Source organism: Python bivittatus, unplaced genomic scaffold (assembly GCF_059951505.1).
Source record: "Python bivittatus isolate LINGU-HERP-01145 unplaced genomic scaffold, Pbiv_v1 ctg000700_np1212, whole genome shotgun sequence".
Classification (NCBI taxonomy): domain Eukaryota; kingdom Metazoa; phylum Chordata; class Lepidosauria; order Squamata; family Pythonidae; genus Python; species Python bivittatus.
The window spans coordinates 83,095,602-83,114,518 of record NW_028277098.1 but is presented as its reverse complement, the minus strand read 5'-3'; the positions used below and the strand labels follow the sequence as shown (position 1 = coordinate 83,114,518).

Genomic DNA, 18,917 nt, shown 5'->3' with positions numbered 1-18,917 from the left:
TATTACTTTAGGCTATGAGATGGGAAAATAAGCTTGCATGAACTGTTTTCCCTAAATAAAAGAGGAGACAATGCAGAAGACTAGAGCAGGATAGTGAGTAAAGAATGTTGCCTTCATTGCTATGGTATAACTTTTGACTGGCGGGTAAACCTTTTAGGCACTGAAGGTTGGGCAATCTATGACTCTCCAGATGTTGATGAACTATAGTTCTCAGAATTTCTCCGTGGCTATTTTGCCTAAGACTGCTAGATGTTCAGGCATATCTGGAAGTCAACAGTTTACTTGAATAACAAAATTATGATATCTTTCATGGTTTAATTTGGAATTGCCATCTTTTGTTCATTCCTTTGAATGAAAGACTCTGAATTGGGATGCATCCACCCTAGGGCTATCAGATCTAAGCTGCAAAACCTGGATGACCATTAAATGGCATCAAAGAATTAATATTTTGCTGTCTAATGTTGTCTGGATTTTTGTAGCCCAGATATGGTAGGCACAACTTGTTGCTTTCCATTCCTTTCTGGATTCTCTTTTTTCCAGACCTGAACAATGAGTTGATTTAAAATGTTGAGCAGTATTATCCTGGACATTAAGCTGTACAACACATTGATTGATTTTTACAATGTTCCTGATGCTATGCACATCCTAAACGAACTGCAATTGGGATCAGCAATTGGGCAGAGCCCTCATATAAGCAATTTCATCCAGGTATGAAACAGAACGGTCTGCCAGATTGTTGGGAAAACACCCAAATTCCCTCTGAAGACTTGTGGATCCATAAAGTGTCTATGAAATTTATGTTCAGAAAGAATCACTTTTGGTTTTAGGTAGTTGTTAGAAGCTGGGCACTGTATTTCTCAAAATGATGCCTACAGAAGGGTCAAAAAACTGGAAAACTCTGGAAAAACTGACTCTGACTCAATCCTAGCAAAACTGGGTAGCTGTGGTTGTTGGGACTGCCTAGGTCCAGGGATCTTCCATATTTACTCTTGGATGGGATTACACTTCCCTTCAAGAGTGATGTGCAATCTGGAGGTCCTCTTTGACCCACAACTTGGCCCAGAGGGTCTTCACACAGCTCCATCTGGTGTACCAGTTGCACCCCTTCCTGGATTGGGCAGCCCTTCAGGCAGTCACTCATGCCCTCATCACCTCATGACTTGACTAATTCAATGTGCTGTACATGGGGCTGCCCTTGAACACTACTCAGAAGCTTCAGTTGGTCTGGAACACAGTGGCAGAGGCCATAGTGGATGTCAGCCCCAACGGGTAGACCAAACCAGGAAAACAACTCCACAGGAAGGCTAAAACTTTATTTATTGAGACTGGCTATAATAACAGAATTTTGCAAGTCTGATTGTGGTGTGCCTCCTCCCCCTTCTTATACTCTTGTGAATTAGGGAGGTGCCAGTCTGAGCCTCTTTTGCATCTTTTCTCTCTGTTGTGGACTTAAGGTATGTTTCACCCCTCATTGTTTGGTAATAGATCTGGCTTATCTCTATCAAGGTCATCCTCCTTACTCTCTATACCCATGTGACATCCCTGCTTCATGAGCTAGTTGCCAGTGAACTTCCAGATGCAATTCAATGTGCTGTCTACCACCTATAAAGCCCTACACAGCATAGGGCCAGGTTATTTGAAGGACCACCTATCTCCCATGATTTCTGCCTGGTCAATATGAGTATTGGGTACACTTTGGGTCCTCTTGATCAAACTGTCACCTTTTGAGACCCACCAACGTGCCTTCTCTGTTGGGGTACCTGTCTTCTGGAATGAAATCCCCTATTCATGGCTCCCACCTTGACAGCATTCCAGATGGTCTTAAAGACCTGGTTGTTTTCTCTGGCCTTGAAGTTGGGTGCATAGAACCCCTTGTTGGATATGTCTACCATATGATGCATATGTCTAGGTATTGGTGTCCAAATCTGCTCTCTTGTTTATTCTAGCTTTCTTTATCTTATCATATTTTATCCTGTTATATTGTGAGTCACCCAGAATTGATTTGGAGTTAGGCAGAGCTGAAGTCAAATCAAATCAAATCAAATCATAATCTCTCCCGGTAATTTTATTTAGCTGTCACAAATGACAGGGGAGAGAACCAAATCCAGAGGAACCTTATAATAAAGTTTCCAGTGGCCTGACCTCTCCTTCCCTTTGAAGACTGACTAGGACTTCTCACCCAGGAAATACCAGAACCATTGTAAAATGGTACCTTCAGCTTTCTGACTTTGGTAGGTGATCCAGGCTACTGTGATCAACAGTTGCTGAGAAGTCTAGCAAAATAAGGATGGTTGCCTTAACTGCAAGTGTCAAAGGCTCAAAAACCTCACAAGGTTGCATGACCCTGTCTTTGCCATTTCATCAGATCCTGTCCACCCAGCATTCAGCTCAGGTGGCATGTAAGCCATTTTATAAAAATAAGGAAAAACTGGAACTATATGCAGCACTGTCTGTATAAGTCAAATGATTTGAACCTGTGTACGTATCCAGTGGCACAGGGGATAGAAAGCAGGCTGTTAATTGGCCGCTCTTCTTTTCAGTTGCAGACTAAGAAGGGATGGCCTTCCAGCTTTAAACGTCCTGGTTTTTAAGGGCTTGCCTGCAAAGATGTGGGTGACCACTAGATGGCAGGCAGCAAAGAGATTCAGATAACCAACTGTCTGCTACCATCTAGTGGTTGTAGAGCTCAACCTGAGTTTTGCAACCTGGATACGGTAGCCCTATTTTTTTTAATGCCAAGCCAGTTGCTGGTAAAACTTCCATTATCAAAAATTAATTCCTAAATGAATGTTCAAACCTGGCATGAGAAACTGCTGACCAAGCGTGACACCTGGCTGAGAGAGACGAATGGGATTTAATATCTCTTACCTTTCTTTGCTGAGTTAGTCTGTAATACAAGGATAGGGCAGTGGTATGAATTTTCTCTGCAAGAATTCCATCTCACTGATCAGAACCTCCATTTGCCATTTTTAAATGTTTGCTGGTATGTCTGAATGGCTAAAAGGAAACAGTTAGTATACTGTCCTTCCACTGAACAACATTTTCTCTTCTTGAGCTAGCCAGCATGATCTTTGATGAAAGAGTGGACTATCTACACCTCTTATCCTGGAGAACTTCAATGTCCATCCTGACATTGCCTAGTTAGGAGCAGCTTAGGATTTCATGTCTGCCATAATGGTCACAGACTTGTCCCAACCGGTATATCTGCAGCAGGGCACAAGCTGGATTTCGCATTCTATTCAACAGAAGCCAGTAATCCAAAAATAGACAAGTTCTTCGTAGCTCTGTTTTCATGGGCAGATCATTCTCCGGTCAGTTTTAGAGGGCCATCTGTTATAAACCTCTGTAGTGCCTGATAGACCTGGGTGGTTTCCTGAATGCACTGCAGAATTTCTCACTTTGTCTGCTGACACTACTGCTGAAATCCTGGTCACTTTATAGAACATGGAAGTGGCCTGGGCAGTTGACACAATTGCTCCTAAGCATCTCAATCCCTCTAAACTTCTTAATTGGCATCTTGTTTTACCCAAGAGCTGAAGACAATGAGGTACATAAGTGGAGGACTGGAATGCAAGTAGAGAAACATGTGGGGTGGATCAGATTGCACACAGAGTGGGCCCCTTTATAAGGTCCACCTGAAATCTTATTCCATAGTTGTGGTTACAGGGATGTTAAGAAAAGACTTTGCCTAAATTTTACTATGGCTGTTGATTCTTGTATTGCATTGAATATTGAGAAATGTTCTAAACCAAGCAACCAAGGTTCTGCAGACAACGGTTCATGTTTATGCAACACACTTGGGCCTCTGCAAAGCCAGAATTAATCAAAGTGAAATTCTAGCCCCATCTTAATCCTTTATCCAGCCTTTTAAGCTTAGCTCACACCAAAGGGAATGTTAACAAGTGGCTATCCCAGCTCAGTGATGTCAGTTTTGGCAAGAAAGAAGAAATGATGTCAATGAATGATTATGGCCAGACTATGACATATGGAGAAAGTTCTGGATTTATTTATTTAAACGATTTACAGAGCCACTCCTCTCACAGCAGTGGCTCTGGGTGGCGCACAAAGATTTAAAACCATCACAAAAGTACAAACTCATGATGCCCCAATTAAACAATAACCCCTAAAACAAAACCACATTACTGACATCAACAGAGCTTGCTTAAGTGCCTGGCCAGAAGCCTGAGGGAACAGCCAGGTCCTCAGAGCCTTACAAAAGGCTAACTGGGGCCACCTGGATCTCTGGGGCGGGGGGGGGGAAATGCTGCTCCATAGTGCAGGTGCAGCCACAGACAAGGCACTACTCCGGGGTCCAAGAAGCTGGCACTGTTTGAGGGGACTCCAAGCATGCTCTTCCTGCTAGACCTGGAGGGGCTGGCAGAGACAGTGGGGAATGGGCAAGCAAATAGTTTTGTCCTAGGCCATGCAGGGCTTTATAGGTGGTAACCAGCACCTTGAATTAGATTAGAAGCCTACTGGGAGCTACTGCAGCAGAACAGGAGATGCCAAAAACTGCCTGCACTGCTGATTCTGGACCAGCCGCAGCTTCCAAACACTCTTCAAGAGCAGCCCCATATACAGCGTGTTACAGTAATCCAAGTGGGGGGTGACTAAAGCATGAATCAGCCTGAGCAAGGCCTCCCAGTCCAGGAAAGGGTACAATTGATGCACAAGATAAATCTGTGCAAAGTCCCCCCTAGCCATGGCTGCCACCTGCTCTTCTAGCAGGAGCCGTGAGTCCAAGAGAACCCCCAAATTGCACACCAGCTCTGACTGGGATGTCACTGATGGCAAGGAAGTAAGCAGAATAGATAACTTCAGGCTTTGGGGGATGGCCAGCCACCCAGCAACACCATTTTCTTCATTAGCAACTGCAAAGAGTGAAAGTTTCAAACTAATTGTAAATCAGGAGTTGGCAACCTTTTGGTCTAAGGGCCACAATTTTTGAGGTAGCTGGGGCCACATGGGGAGGACTGATGCTGAACGGGCAGGACACACTTAATGGAGCTACTGTTCCCAGCTCCAGAAACCCTCTTATTACAGATAGTTAGGCGGTAATAAAATTCCTATAGTTTTTTTTTTTTTTAACCTTGCTTTGAGCTTCATTTATTTTAATAGTGTTTTACTGAAAAAACAACCATGGCTTGCAATCTAAAAAAAAAACTAAGCCAAAAAGAAAAAAAATCAAATATACCACATGATGGCTTAATACGATGTGTGAATTCAGCAAAAGAAAGTCTGAATTATCCAGCTGAATTAATGCTGTTGGGGTTTTCTTGTTTTGCTAGGAAAAAAAAGGTTTCAGTAAATGTATTGTCGAAGGCTTTCACGGCCGGCATACGATGGCTGGTGTGGGTCTTCCGGGTCCCCCCCCCCCCAGATCTCTATAAATACCCACAAAAGGGTCACATCAACCTGGGCACAGAGAGAACTGCTCCTGTCTGTGCTCCTGCACTCTGAAGATGCCGGTCACAGTTGCTGGCGAAACATTAGGAAACAAAACTTCAAGAACACGGCCACACAACCTGGAAGACCCACACCAGCCATCGTTTCAGTAAATGTTTATTTATGAAATTATAGCTGATTATAAAGAGACAGCCTTCACTGTACTTCCCCTGATCCAGATAACCCTTTATCCCTTATATGCCTGCATGGTGCTTAGACTTGGACTTGTAGGCTCTTGGACTTCTCTGGTATGTCTGGCCCCACCTGCAGCATCTACGCTTTAACAAATGTGAACTTGCAAAGGGAAACCCTACGCAACACAACCCACCAGCTCTCCAGGAGATCAAATCCTTCCCCATCAGGTACCTGCATCTGAGAAAGCCTTCATGCGGTGATCACTATGCATAAGCATTTTCCCTGTGAGTACACAGATGTAAATGTTGGGGATACCTGCATGACTTGGGGCCTTGTTGTGTGAGGCTGCATCCGTTGGGTTTATGCAGCACCCTGTTTTTATTATATGAAGGTGCGTTAAGGAAACACGGATGTTTGAATTCAATGTAAAGCTCCTGAATGGCATAGAATTAAGTTATCAGATGTTATTCTGAATATGATTTTGTTTTTCATATGCAAAGTCGTTTTCAGCAAGCTTGCCATTTGCTGGGTGTGTTATGGTTTATAAAATAAAAAAGGAGGAACTAAAAGGAAAATACAGTAAGCATGAGACTTCCCCACCGTGCTGACTGTGCCGCAGGGCTCTTCAAAGCTCCTAGCAGCCGGGGGCGGGGGGCAGTATAATATCTCTCACTAGAATTGCTGAGAGCTAAATTTATACTGACACCATTTTGGCTTTGATCTAAATGAATCAAATTCACAGTTTTACCATATTGCATGTTAAACCATTTTTCTTAATCCAAGTGCCTAGCTTTTGATAAATTACCTGCTCATTAGTTTGATACATTAAGAAAATGCTGACATAAAATTTACCACACTTTGACAACAACTATAGAAGACTTTGGTTGCAAACAGAAATAGAACAAAATCAACTCTAAGTGGTTTGGTAGATGCAATAGACATAAAATATCTTGATTTCAGTATGAGTAATGGTTCCTGTCTGAAATTAAAATGTGAACTTAAGGACCCCATGCCTTTATCATTTTATAAAGACCCTGGATGAGACTTTAGACCGGATAATACATTGGCAGAGAAGGTAATAAAGAATGGATAGCTAATACCACAAAAGCTGAAATTAAGATTGAAAATGATGGTGACATGCTAGAATAAAAAACCAAAATCAGCAAGATAAAGTTCAAAGGAGATTAGCCCCACCATTGCTGGATTGCAAAAATGTGGAAGCCCACTAAACGGCAAAGACACAGAAAACTCACTCGTGGTCTGGACTTTTGCAGCTCACCTATGCTAATGCTGATGTAGGAAATGGTGATTTTGGGCCAGTCCCTCTCTCTCAGCCCTAGGAAGGAGGCAATGGCAAACCACTTCTGAAATCTTGCCAAGAAAACTGCAGGGATTTGTCCAGGCAGTTGCCAGGAGTCTCAATCAATCAATCAATCAATCAATCAATCAATCAATCAATCAATCAATGACTCAATCGGGACTTTAGTCCTGCATTCAGTTAACAGTTCATTAAATAAAAATAATCAGAGGTACAAGAATATGTGAGATCAGATCAGACGCAATGCCTGAAAAAAGGTGCCTTAATGGAAACAAATTTGAACCTGATCCTGAAGTTTAAAGACCTTAAGTTGCAATAAATCCCAGACCACAGAAGTAAAAACTGCTCTTTGTCCTTGTCCGGTTCTGGATGCCATGGTTTCAGAAAAGACTTTTTGATGAACATGGCTAATCAGATGAAGGGTCTTGATGCCATGTCCAGTGAAGAAAGGTTTCAAAGAGCTGGGTTGTGCTTAGGCAGATGAAGAGATGTTGGGGGATCAACTTGCTTAAAGAGAACCCATATCTGTACAGTTCCTCTGAAATCACCCCCAGGTGCCTTGTTCTCTGGCACATCGTGAAGTACCACTAGGTTGGTGGATACTAGACACTGGGACTTTTCCATAGTCCCAGCGTCAGGATGCCTGACCTTTGGGAGGATTGTGTAGCTCCCTCACAGATAACTTTTAAGGAGAAGAGATGTTTTCTATTCACTTAACAAACATCATTCTTGTTTTATTTTCTTATTGGTTTTCTTTTCTTTTTCTTTTCTAGTGGATCAGTTATCCTTGTACTGCCTTATTGCTTTTTCTGGCCAAGCAACATGAAGCAAAGGGCAGGATATATGAAATCAGAGGTGTCTCAAAGCCTCAGTTACAGCTTCTGAAGACCTCCAAAAGTTATTGCCAGTAGAAAGGGGGAGATATATTATAATTTTAATCAAATGCAAATAAAAGTCACCTTAATTTTTGTCCTGGTACGGTGGCGCACTGTTCAAAACGTAAGAGAGCCAGGGCAAAGAGTGGGCCTACTGACGTCATTCAAAGGCCAAGTGAGCTGTGCGGCTTGCAATGAAAAAATACATACAGTACTTGGAAATAAATCCCATTGTGTTCCATTGGATATGTATGCCTGTGACTGCCTTACTGAGAAACCGATGGGATTGGCTTCCAGTACGGCTAGGATTCCCGACCTCAGTGAGGGGCTGAGGCGATTCACTGTCCCGGGTCAGGGCGCTGAGGTTCCCCCAGGACAGGGCGAGCTCGCAGCGGAGCTCCTTCGGCTCGCCGGGGTGCGGCCTCCGCTGGCGCAACCGCTCCTGGCCCCGCCCGCCCCTCTTCCCACACCCGCAGCTGGAAAGGGGGGGCGTGGTGGCTGCTGCTTGCGGCGGGAGCGCTCGTTCCTGGCTGCAACACGCCGGAGACCGCCGCAGGTACGAGCTGAACCGCGGGGGGAGGCGGAATCGACCGCCCGGCGGCCGCCCGGGCGCGCGGGACGGGAGGCGACCCGGCTGCTCGCGGAAGCTGCCCGCGGAGAACTCTGGCTCTCGCTTCCAGCTGGGCTCCCTCGCCCCGTAAAGCCCGGGGGTCGCCGAGGGGATGGCGGGCTGCGTGTAGGAGGATCTGATCGGCTGCGCGGGGCCATGCGGCGCCCCGGCTGATGATGCCTCCTTGGGGCGGCCGCCTGCTCGCCATGAAGCGGCAGAACCTCCGCACGGTCTCCCTGATCGTCTGCGTTTTCTCCTATTTGCTGGTGGGCGCCGCCGTCTTCGATGCGCTCGAGTCCGAGGCCGAGATCGGCCACAAGCGCCTCCTGGAGCAGAAGCGCAGCGACCTCCGAAGGAAGTACCGCTTCACGGCCGAAGACTACCGAGAGTTTGAGCGGCTGGTCCTGCGGGCCGAGCCTCATCGAGCCGGCCGTCAGTGGCGGTTCGCCGGCTCGTTCTACTTTGCCATCACGGTCATCACCACCATCGGTGAGTGCGCGGCTCCCGGCCTCAGATGTCCGCTTGCCCTTTGGCCACGAGGCGGCAGGATGGCCCTCCCCTCCCCTCCCCTCCCCCCGCCCCATCATCCCTTGCCGTCCTTCCAGGAAGCCACCTGTGGGTGCGCCGGGCTCTCCTCCTTGACTCCAGCTGTGGGTGTGGAGCAGGGCGACCTGAGGCATCCATCTAGGTTGACCGCTAGCAACGGGCACAAGATCTTAAAGGCATAGATATTGTGTGGGCGTTGGCATTTGCACCTCGTGAGGATCATTTTGGAGAGTTTCCGTGCGTTCAGGTGGGCGTTTAGCTCTTCAGTGGACAGAGAGCCCATGATGTCACAGGAAACAGATGTGACCCTGGTCAGTGTGATCTTGCCTACTTCATGTTCAGCTTCTTCTCTGTGTGAAAAATGCTCCTTAGTTGGACTTTTTAAGAATAGGGGAAGTATCTCGTTGGAAGAGACCAGATAGTTATAGTAATGCAGTATTCCATCTTCTTTTCTAGCGAACTCTACGCCAGCCTTCCCCAGCTTGGTGGTCTCAAGATGCATTGGGGCTACAAGCTGAGGAATTCGCAACCAGGCTGGACCACCAGAAATCAGCCATTGTGACCATCAGTAGACATGAGCTTTCCTCACCCCCCTGACAAGCCTACATTTCAAGCTTAATTTTGGCTGTTTTCTGAACTATAGAATGTATGAGATAACTGTTATGAAAGGCACTTCTGAATACGTACAGAGTATTTTGTCTGCTTAACCACAATCAACTTTCCACCTGGAATTGGGGGCACTTCTTTTTTAAAAAAATAAAGGACGTTACTTCCAAGGCAGGTTTGAGACATGAATACTGCTCATTGGAGAGGTCCAGCATCGATGCCAGTGTACTCATGTTTTAGTGTGCTCACCCTGCTCCACAATTTTCAAGAAAATTAGAATGTGTTAGCTCTTCATCTCATGAGATTTTGTGCAGGTTGCTAACATCTTGCTTCAGATCTCCTCTTCCAGTGTTAATTTGGGACTTTTGCAATCTTATACACTGTAATGCAACTGGCCACCCATCCCCATTTGATCTGGAGCAGTAAATTGTCAGCAGAGTTCATATCAGGTCTGCCCTTGCCAATTAAAGGCTGATGACCTCATCTCTGCCCCCATTATTGTTGCCTGATCTAGTCCTCAAAGGCAAAAAGGGGCATTGGAAGTAATGGCACAGCCAAAGGGATAGAAATGGCCACTCTGTGTATATCCTATTCTTTTATTGCATGTGCAACACTCATGGAGTTAAGAACAATTACCAGTGACACAAATCATTTAAAACAAGAGTGAGATTCTGTGTGCTGTTATTAAGCTTGGCATATGGACATATTTATTGGAAAGAATAAATGTCTCTTCAGGCACTTATTTCTGCCCTGTATTTGCTCTGCTTTCCCCAACATTTTGGGGAGGTGACAGTGATTGCTTCTCCTAGGATTCATGCAGCAAGTGGGTTTCAAATATTAAAAATTACACATCAGTTGCTGACTATACAATTTAGGTTATTTTTTTCCCAACCCCCACTGCCCAAATTATTGAGTTTGAGCTTTGGTAGAAAAGGGCATTTGATAGTATTTTATAGAAAATAAAAATAGTGATCGCTCCATAATGGGTCTCCTCTTTTCCCGTGTTAACATAAATAATAGCAAGTATGATTTCCATCTATGGTGATATATACATGTATTTTTAACTGTCTCTTCTTTGGAGAAGAACAGTTGACATCATTGTTTACACATAGGAAAAGGGGAGGAGAATGAACGGGAAAGAATCCATGCAAGGTTGTTCTTGCCAAAACTTGCAGAAAGCTAGTTGGCATGGCTGGTTTGTATGTCAACCTGCCCTTACAGCTGCTTCTCTTCCACTGTACTTTTGTGCAATTTATTTTCATCAACATCCAGTTTTTGGTTCCTACTTTCTTTCTCTTGTCATGCAAAGATTGGCTTTATCAAGTGGCTTCTTAGGAAATGAAGGAGTCCCAGGACTTGGGAATAGGGCTGCTTACAATTTGGCTAAAGAATGAAGTACACAGTAGAAAAGATGGACAATTGTCTCAGTGGAGGGATATAAGACATGGAGCCCCGGGGGAGGATCACCAATGGGAATGGTGATTTTTAATCTGTTCACAGATAATGCAGAGATCAAGATGGGGAGAAGGGTGACCAACTTTTTAGATGGTGCCCATTGATGGTGGGGGGAAGGGATTACAGAGAGCTTTCCAAGCATGTTTCCAAACTGAATGGATGAGCAATAAAAATGTAGATGTGGGTTAGGATAGAACATCTTTACAGATGCATGATAGTGATCAGTTGGAAAAAGGGCTGCAGTGTAGATACCCAAGGAAAACACTGACCTGACATTTGGCAACTGTGAAAAAAAGATAATATCATAGCACAGTTCATTAAGAAAGGGACTGAAAAGAAAAAAAGTCATTTTATAGTGGCTTTAAACAAATCTATAGAGGAATGACATTTGAAATATTCATTCTGTTTGTTGCATCTCCTCGCCCACCCACTCCAGGCAAAAAAAATGCAAAATCAGGAAAGATTTTGAAAAATAACAACCAAAATAATAAGGAGCAACTTCTCTATGACACAAGGTTATAACATTTAAGATTCTGTAGTTAGTGGAAATGCGAACATGACTGAAGTTTATGATATTATAAATATGATAGCAAGCAAATGCAAAGATAAGGTTTTATTGTTTTCAAAGTACTAGAAGTTTCAGTCATCCAGTGAAACTGGATTCAAGAGAGACAACAACAAATAATTCTTCATCTGGTTGGCTACAGGTAAAATAGGATGCTGGTGGACTTTATACAGCTTTGTTATGTTCTTATAGCTTCCTTGGATGGTTCGGGTTAGGGTGAAATTAGTTGCCAACAGTTCCATCTGACTTGTAGTCAGGTTAACTTGAGGAAGGGGATTTATTTATTGTTTCCAGTGCCAGACATGGAACCATAATGGGTAGACTTACACCTCCCCCACATCCTGATAGATAGATGGATAGATAGAAAGATACTGTAGATAGATACAGATAGATGGGGGTGTCTCTCTTTGTGTATGCATGCATTTTTCCCATCAAGAGTTTTCTATAGATCAAGAAGGCCTAAGATGTAATAGTCACAAATGTAGTCTTGAAGCAGCCCTGAAAAAATCAGTAGAAATTAAATGGGTCTGTACGTGCACTGCGTATGTATGTAAGGCATTTACAGTCTCCACCTCTGAAAGCGGATTCAAGCGGAACTCTTCAGCTGAGATCAGCTTAATTTTGGCTAATGGCAAACCCATGGAAAAATTCCAAGACTTGAAAGTAGTATGAAAGAGGCATTGTTGTCTAAATCCCTGCTATGGGATTGTTTGAAGAACAGTGAAAATGTGGGATGTTAATTTTATAAATAAAACAAACAATTTGTTTATTCAGTCATCTTTCATGAAACACGATTTGTGGGTTTTAAAGATGTATATAGGCAAAAGTGAACAAAAGAAAAATGTGCATGTTATTCTGCCACTTTCTACTAGTTTCAAATGTTTGTAGAATTCCTTATATTGTCCCAGGGAATACTTATGAATTAACACTTTGCGGAGCACTATCCCACATTTCCTCTATTCCTGCATTGGAGGGTTTTTTTATGATGATGGAGACATGTTATTAACATATTTAAAAAGGCTCTGCCATAAAGCAGTTTGGAACATATTGATTTTTAGACGGGAAATGGTTTAGTTGCTAGTATACCTGTAACATCAACACTTTCTTCTGAATAAATCTTGCCAAAGAGATTCTGATTTCCAAGCAACAGAATCATGCTTGGAAAAGAGTTACTTTCTGTTCAGAAGATGAGATGCCAAAGACCCTGACAAACAGGATCTGTACTTGTTGTATCTTGAATGTAACCTTTGGTTACTGCTTTTAGGAAACGGTTGTGCAATTGTGGTCCAGCAAAGTACAAATTCTTTTTTGTCTGACAGAGGTAATCAACCTCCAGCTAAATAGTGCTCATGGTCTGTAATTTTGGATATAATGAGCTTATTACAAATATAATATTTAATTCCACTTGCTTTTTTTAAAACTGCAGCAAATTTGAATGTTAAAATTAGCATTAAAATGCCCAAAATTTACAACTTCCAAATCTCTGGTTTCTTTTGCTTGCTAAGGAAAACTACTGAGATTAGAACATGTGGCAGATATGTGCAAATATGCCACCTTTCAGTTATTGCAATTTCCAGCACTCTTTCATCATTGTTCATGTAAGCTGGGGCTACAGGGAGTAACGACCAACCAATGCTTAGAAGATCATAGATGCTTCATTATTGACCTATGTTGTCCACCTGGAAATTGGAGACGTACATACTGGACTGGACTTGGCCTTATGAGACAAGTGTACCAATCTCCATTCACTACTTCTCAGGTTGTCAGATTAAAAATAGGGCTGCTGAGCTCAGTGAAGAAATGAACTAAAGAAAACACTTTGAAGAAAGGCAAACATTGGGGGCAATTGATCATACAAACATTATGGAATTAAGAAAGTGGGAGGATTCCCTCAAAAAACAAAACACTTCATAATTCTCACTTGTTCTGGCACTTCTAGTCTGATGGGGGGAGGGGCAGAAATTTCCTTGTTGATGTCTGCCTGCGTAGTTCACCACTTCTAAATCTGGCTATGGGATTTTAACATCCTAAACAAACCTGATTCCACCACCCACTGCTTGGAATTTTGGGCCATCCTAAACTGAGCAACTCCATAGGAAATTAGAGCAATTGGGAAGCCAATTTTCCTCGTGTAAATTATGTGTTTCATGTCTGTACAGTGTACTGAGATATACGTAATGTGATTGGTTTGGTTCTGGCTTACTCTGCTGTGTGAACCCAAGCCATTATAATTTGTAAACCACTGGTGGTGAAAACAGGCCTGTTAAGGAGAGCTTCTAATAGTTAGAGCTTATGGTTGGGAGACACCTATGTTAGCATAATTCTGGCAATGGGAGACATTGCTGTATAATTTTTATATGTTTTATGAGGTATCCTGCCAGATCCATGGGAATCTGGTAGTATAAAAATAAGGTAAAAAATAAATACTGTCAATGCATAAAGAAAATCAGGCCTGTGAGTTCTGGATGAAAATTCATAGTTCAGCCTTGCAAATAAGTCCACAAAAGCAGCTGCCTGACAAATATTTGCTAACTTTCTATCTGTACAAATTCATGCCTGGAACTAATTCATGTTCCACCCAATAAACCAGGCATGTGCCTTCATTACGAACAAGCCAGAGTTACAAGCTTGCTCATAGGCATCTTTGTTTTTAATTTTGTTGGAGGAGCACCTTTTGGTTAATTGGTTACTCAAGAAAGGTATTGGATGGAGAAGACCAGGAAGCTTTTCCAGTGGTTCTCAAACTTGGCACTGGGCATAATAAATTCCACTTTTTCCTCTTGAGCATGCTCCACTAATTAATTGTTCTTGGTGTTTTTAACAGCGATCAAGTTTGGAAAAATGGAAACTAAGTTGTATAGTGCTGGGAGCTGTCATCATTCACATCTTTAAATTCTTCAGGAGCAAGTGTTTTTAATTCTTGGAAAGGATTATCAGTGTTCTCCAGTGAAAATGTGGAAGCCGTGTTCTAATAGTCTGTTATGGGTTAACACCAAGTGTTCTTCAAGAATCAGCATACATTGAGCCAATAAATTATTGCTTGTGTTTTTCTAAGGTGTCATGTCATATGCATTTCTTCTTATCATCCTTCTTTCCTGAGATATCCTTAAATATCTGGTCCTTCAAAGCAGGTGAAGTTATATAATCTTTTCTTTGTGTATCATATTGTACAAAGTCTGTTCTGTATCCTAGTGGAACATCCAGTTCTTGAGACCTAAATCGCCTGTCGCCCACTGTTTTCACAGAGGAAGGCAATCACCTGAAATTTGCATTACTAAGCAAGTTCTTGAAATAGGGTGGATTGTGATTTTTTTTTTTTCATTTCTAATACAAGTTTTTCTCTCTTTTTATTTTCTTGTTTTGCTGCAGGTTATGGGCATGCAGCTCCTGGAACTGATGCTGGCAAAGTGTTCTGCATGTTCTATGCAATCCTTGGTATCCCCCTCACATTGGTTATGTTCCAGAGTCTTGGGGAGCGCATGAACATTCTTGTTCGGATGGTGCTAAAGAAAATAAAGCAGTGCCTGGGTATGAGGCAGACAACAGTCTCCATGAAAAATATGGTTGTGGTTGGTTTTCTCTCATGTATGGGGACATTAGGTATTGGGGCAGCTGCCTTTTCCTATTTTGAAGGCTGGACTTTCTTCCATGCCTTTTACTACTGCTTCATAACATTGACAACCATTGGATTTGGAGACTTTGTTGCCCTGCAGAAACATGAAGCTTTGCAGAAGAAGCCCCCCTATGTAGCATTCAGCTTTATGTACATCCTAGTGGGCTTGACTGTGATTGGGGCTTTTCTTAACTTAGTTGTCTTTAGATTTTTGATCATGAACTCAGAAGATGAGCGTCGGGATGAAGAAGAGAAGGCATCTTTAAGAAGAGCCAGAAATTACATCAACTTGAAACCCAGGGAAGATAGCAGGAATACAAACGAGATCTTGCTCCCTGTAGAAGATAGGACCAGTCAGATGAACCTCATTCCATTGATCCATGATGATGCTGAGCGGCAGAGGGGCAAATCCTTGGTTTCTACCACGAAAGTCCCTTCCTTTTGTACATGTCTATGTTACAGGCCACGGCTGAGCAGAAGCCCAGATCCTCCCCACCCAGAACCCTTCAACTGTCATACTAATCTTGTTTATTATAACTCAATTTCTTACAAAATCATGGAAGTCTCGCTGGGTGGTAAGGATCACACTGGCTTGTCTTCCCCTGGCAGTACTTTGTCATCTGATAGTCCCAGTTGCCGAGGGCACTCCAGAGTCCGGAGAAAGTCTATCTGAAAACATGCATGCTCTTTGGAACTTTTTTGTTTTTGTTTTAATTTTTACTCTGACCTGTGTCCTGCTACTGAACATGTGTTTTGATGATAAATTGTGAATTGAATTGTCAGATAGTTGTGGAGTGCCCTCCTTTCTTTCTTCTCCCCTTTTCTTTGCAGGCACATTCTGAAATGGCTACCCATGTGTATTGCATTCCTGCCAAGCCCGTGAAATACTGCCTGAGCAATGCCTTTTGAAAACTAATGCTGAATAATAGTTCTCCCACCAGCATATGTCACAACGTTTGCATTAGAAGCCAAGTGTTCAAGGGATTTAAATAATAGAACCCCACAATGCATCTGAGTTGCCATATCATCTGTAGAGAGTTCTAATTATTCCTTTGGGGGAAATATACAGATAATACCCAGTTGTATCAAGACAGCCTGTATGCTCAAGGATTCTTTGCTGAAGGAATCTATAGACCTACACCCTAACAGCAACAATGAGCAGATGTCAGGCTTGTGGGCTTTACTGAACTCCAGTATTCAATAGAGCAAAGGATGAACACAAAGTCTGGGAGCATCTTCAAGTCTAACCAACTTTAATAAGGCATAAGCTTTGGGGCATAATAAAGTTGGTTAGTTCTGAAGGTATTATCAGACTTTTATTGCCATAGACAAACATGGTTCTTTCCACCCCCATCCCACCTTTTGATCTCCATTTGGGAAGAAAGGATTCTTTCTAGAAGCGTATCATAAGAATCAAACATAAACAGAGTTCATTGTCCTTCCCCACAAAAATCCGCTCCTGATTATCGCAAGTCCTAATTTCTGCAGGTAAAATTCAGGCTACGAGTATTGCTAATGTTAAAGAATTGGGAACTGAAAATCCTTATAGCTCTAGTTCAAATCACTCAATTCTAGTAGCAAAGCCAGATCTGCCTTGTGGCTACAGGTGGTCCTCATTTAGTGACTGTTCACAGTTACGACAGTGATGAAAAAGTAACTTTACAACCAATCCTCCCATGTACAACCTTCACAGGTCTGTAAAGCAAAGGAAAGCTGAAGTAAAATCATAAGCACAGTCACAATTTCACTTAGTGACTGCTTTGCTTAATAACCAAGTTGCTGGTCCCAACTGTGGTTGCTAAACAAGGACTACCTGTACTTGTGCCCCACTGGGGCCCCTTTGTAATAATTACTGTGGGGAAGTTCTGCTTTCTCATCACATCTGTCTTTGTTCTTCTACTGTAATGGTGCACATGTTTAAACATCAAAGTAATTTGCGGAGAGGTTGATAGGAGATCCTTCTTTCACATTTTAATTGATCTGCCATTTGGTGTTCTGGATGTGAAATGCTATTCACGGTTGAAGGTGGGTGGGGGTGGGGGTGGGCTCGCTTTAAGGGTGGTGTCAGGAACCAGAGTATCTAGACTATACTCAGCTTGTAGGAGGGGAGGGAAAGAGATGGCTTTTTCCAGCCAATCAGCTTCTCCGTAACCTCTATCATCTGGAAATGGGGAGGACTAATGGTGTCTCAATCAAATTTATTTATTTACTTGTATTTACAAGTGCTTTTAGGCCACTGAAAACAGCCGTACAGCTGTCCAAACAGGCATGGATGATGATCTATAATGGTCTCATCACTCAGGCTACGCATCTCACTTCATTTTGGCCATATAAATGATGTCTTTAGAAATGTGTTTGCATACACAGTGGTAGGAAATAAAATTGTACAGTGATATCAGTTTGAGGACTGCAGGCAGTATTCAAGAGGAGTGGGAAGAAAAGTGCTATAAACAGGCTGTGTGGCTTTTTTAAGCCATAAAGATGTTGGTAACACAGCAGCAGTTTATACAGCCAACTTTCATATATAGACAGGATCCAATCAGGTCTCAAGCCGTTCTCTTCATTATTTATATTCCAAGTCTTCAGTGTTGCAAGGATCTAACAACTGCCTTTCTCCCAGTATAAAACTGGACGAAGCACCTAAGGTGGCATTGCCCCTTGAGGCCCCTGAGTTTACATTTGCTCACTCTTTCTTCAGTTCCTCTCTGCAATCCTTAGTGACCTCTGCAAGCAAGCAATCCTTGCTAACCATCAGAACACCTCTCCTGGTCCTCTGCAAATCCCAGTCAGTGTTACAAAAATTTCCTCGTTTTCCCTTCCTGCTTAGAAGAGCAAATGGAGGTTTTCCTCAACCATTCCTGCTGGGAATTGCAGCACTCACATATTTGAGGGGCAACAGATTGGGGAATACTGGAGCGGCCCGTTGTGATTTGCTACTTCTGTTATTGCTACCTCCTCCCAAGCAACTTTTCTGTTGAACTTTCAGTGTGCTTTGATTGATATACACAAATATTTGCTTGTCAAAAAAAATAACTCCCATCTCTCGGCCTTAAAAATGTATCCAAAATATGGGGACCCTCCATCATAGAAAACCCTAAGCTACATTTTCTCATTGGGCAGCACCCACATACCCTTTGGATTCAGGCCAGTTCAGATACTTTGTGTGTCCTTCTGCATTGATAGAACATGTTCTGTGATTTATGCTGACTCTTCCCAGTCTTCTACATCTTTCCTACAGTTGGGAAGCTCACCTTCATCCCTAGGCATTAGAAGATTGGCCTCCATTGTCTGAAACTGGGAATGTTAACTACAGCACTGGGAGCAAAAATGGCACCTTTTTCATTTAGATAATTAAAATAGGCGTTATACAGAAAAAGCGGAGAGCAGCGGTAATGTCTTAACACTGAGTTCCAGTCTTAAGCGTAATGACTAATTTGGCACAATGGTTGATCACCTTTCAATCTAGTTTCTTGTACAGTGAGGACAGGAGCTCCCACTCCCTAGGAATTCAGTAGGGCTTGCTCATAAAGAGGCTTCTGCAAGCAGTGAGCAGGGTCCTAAATTGCTTCAAACTAAGTTGAGTAATTATTGCAAATCGGGCTTAGGATGATGTGTGGACCTCGTTATTTGTGACTTATTCAACAGCCTCTGGTTAACAGTGGCTTAGCGTGACACATGAAACTTGCTAGTACATGAGAAGTTGCTGTTTCTTAAACAAGGTCAATTTGCCCGTCTAGTCCAGAATAACC

General features: G+C 42.9%; 1 protein-coding gene across 1 annotated transcript; it reads left to right on the top strand.

Annotated features, from left to right (window-relative positions):
* Window positions 1-8,181: 8,181 nt before the first annotated feature.
* KCNK15 (potassium two pore domain channel subfamily K member 15) lies at window positions 8,182-15,950 on the top strand. The gene is made up of 2 exons (XM_007420843.4): window positions 8,182-8,872; window positions 14,925-15,950. The coding sequence occupies exons 1-2, from the start codon at window positions 8,557-8,559 to the stop codon at window positions 15,839-15,841; spliced, it is 1,233 nt and encodes a 410-aa protein (XP_007420905.2). The 5' UTR covers window positions 8,182-8,556; the 3' UTR covers window positions 15,842-15,950.
* Window positions 15,951-18,917: the final 2,967 nt, after the last annotated feature.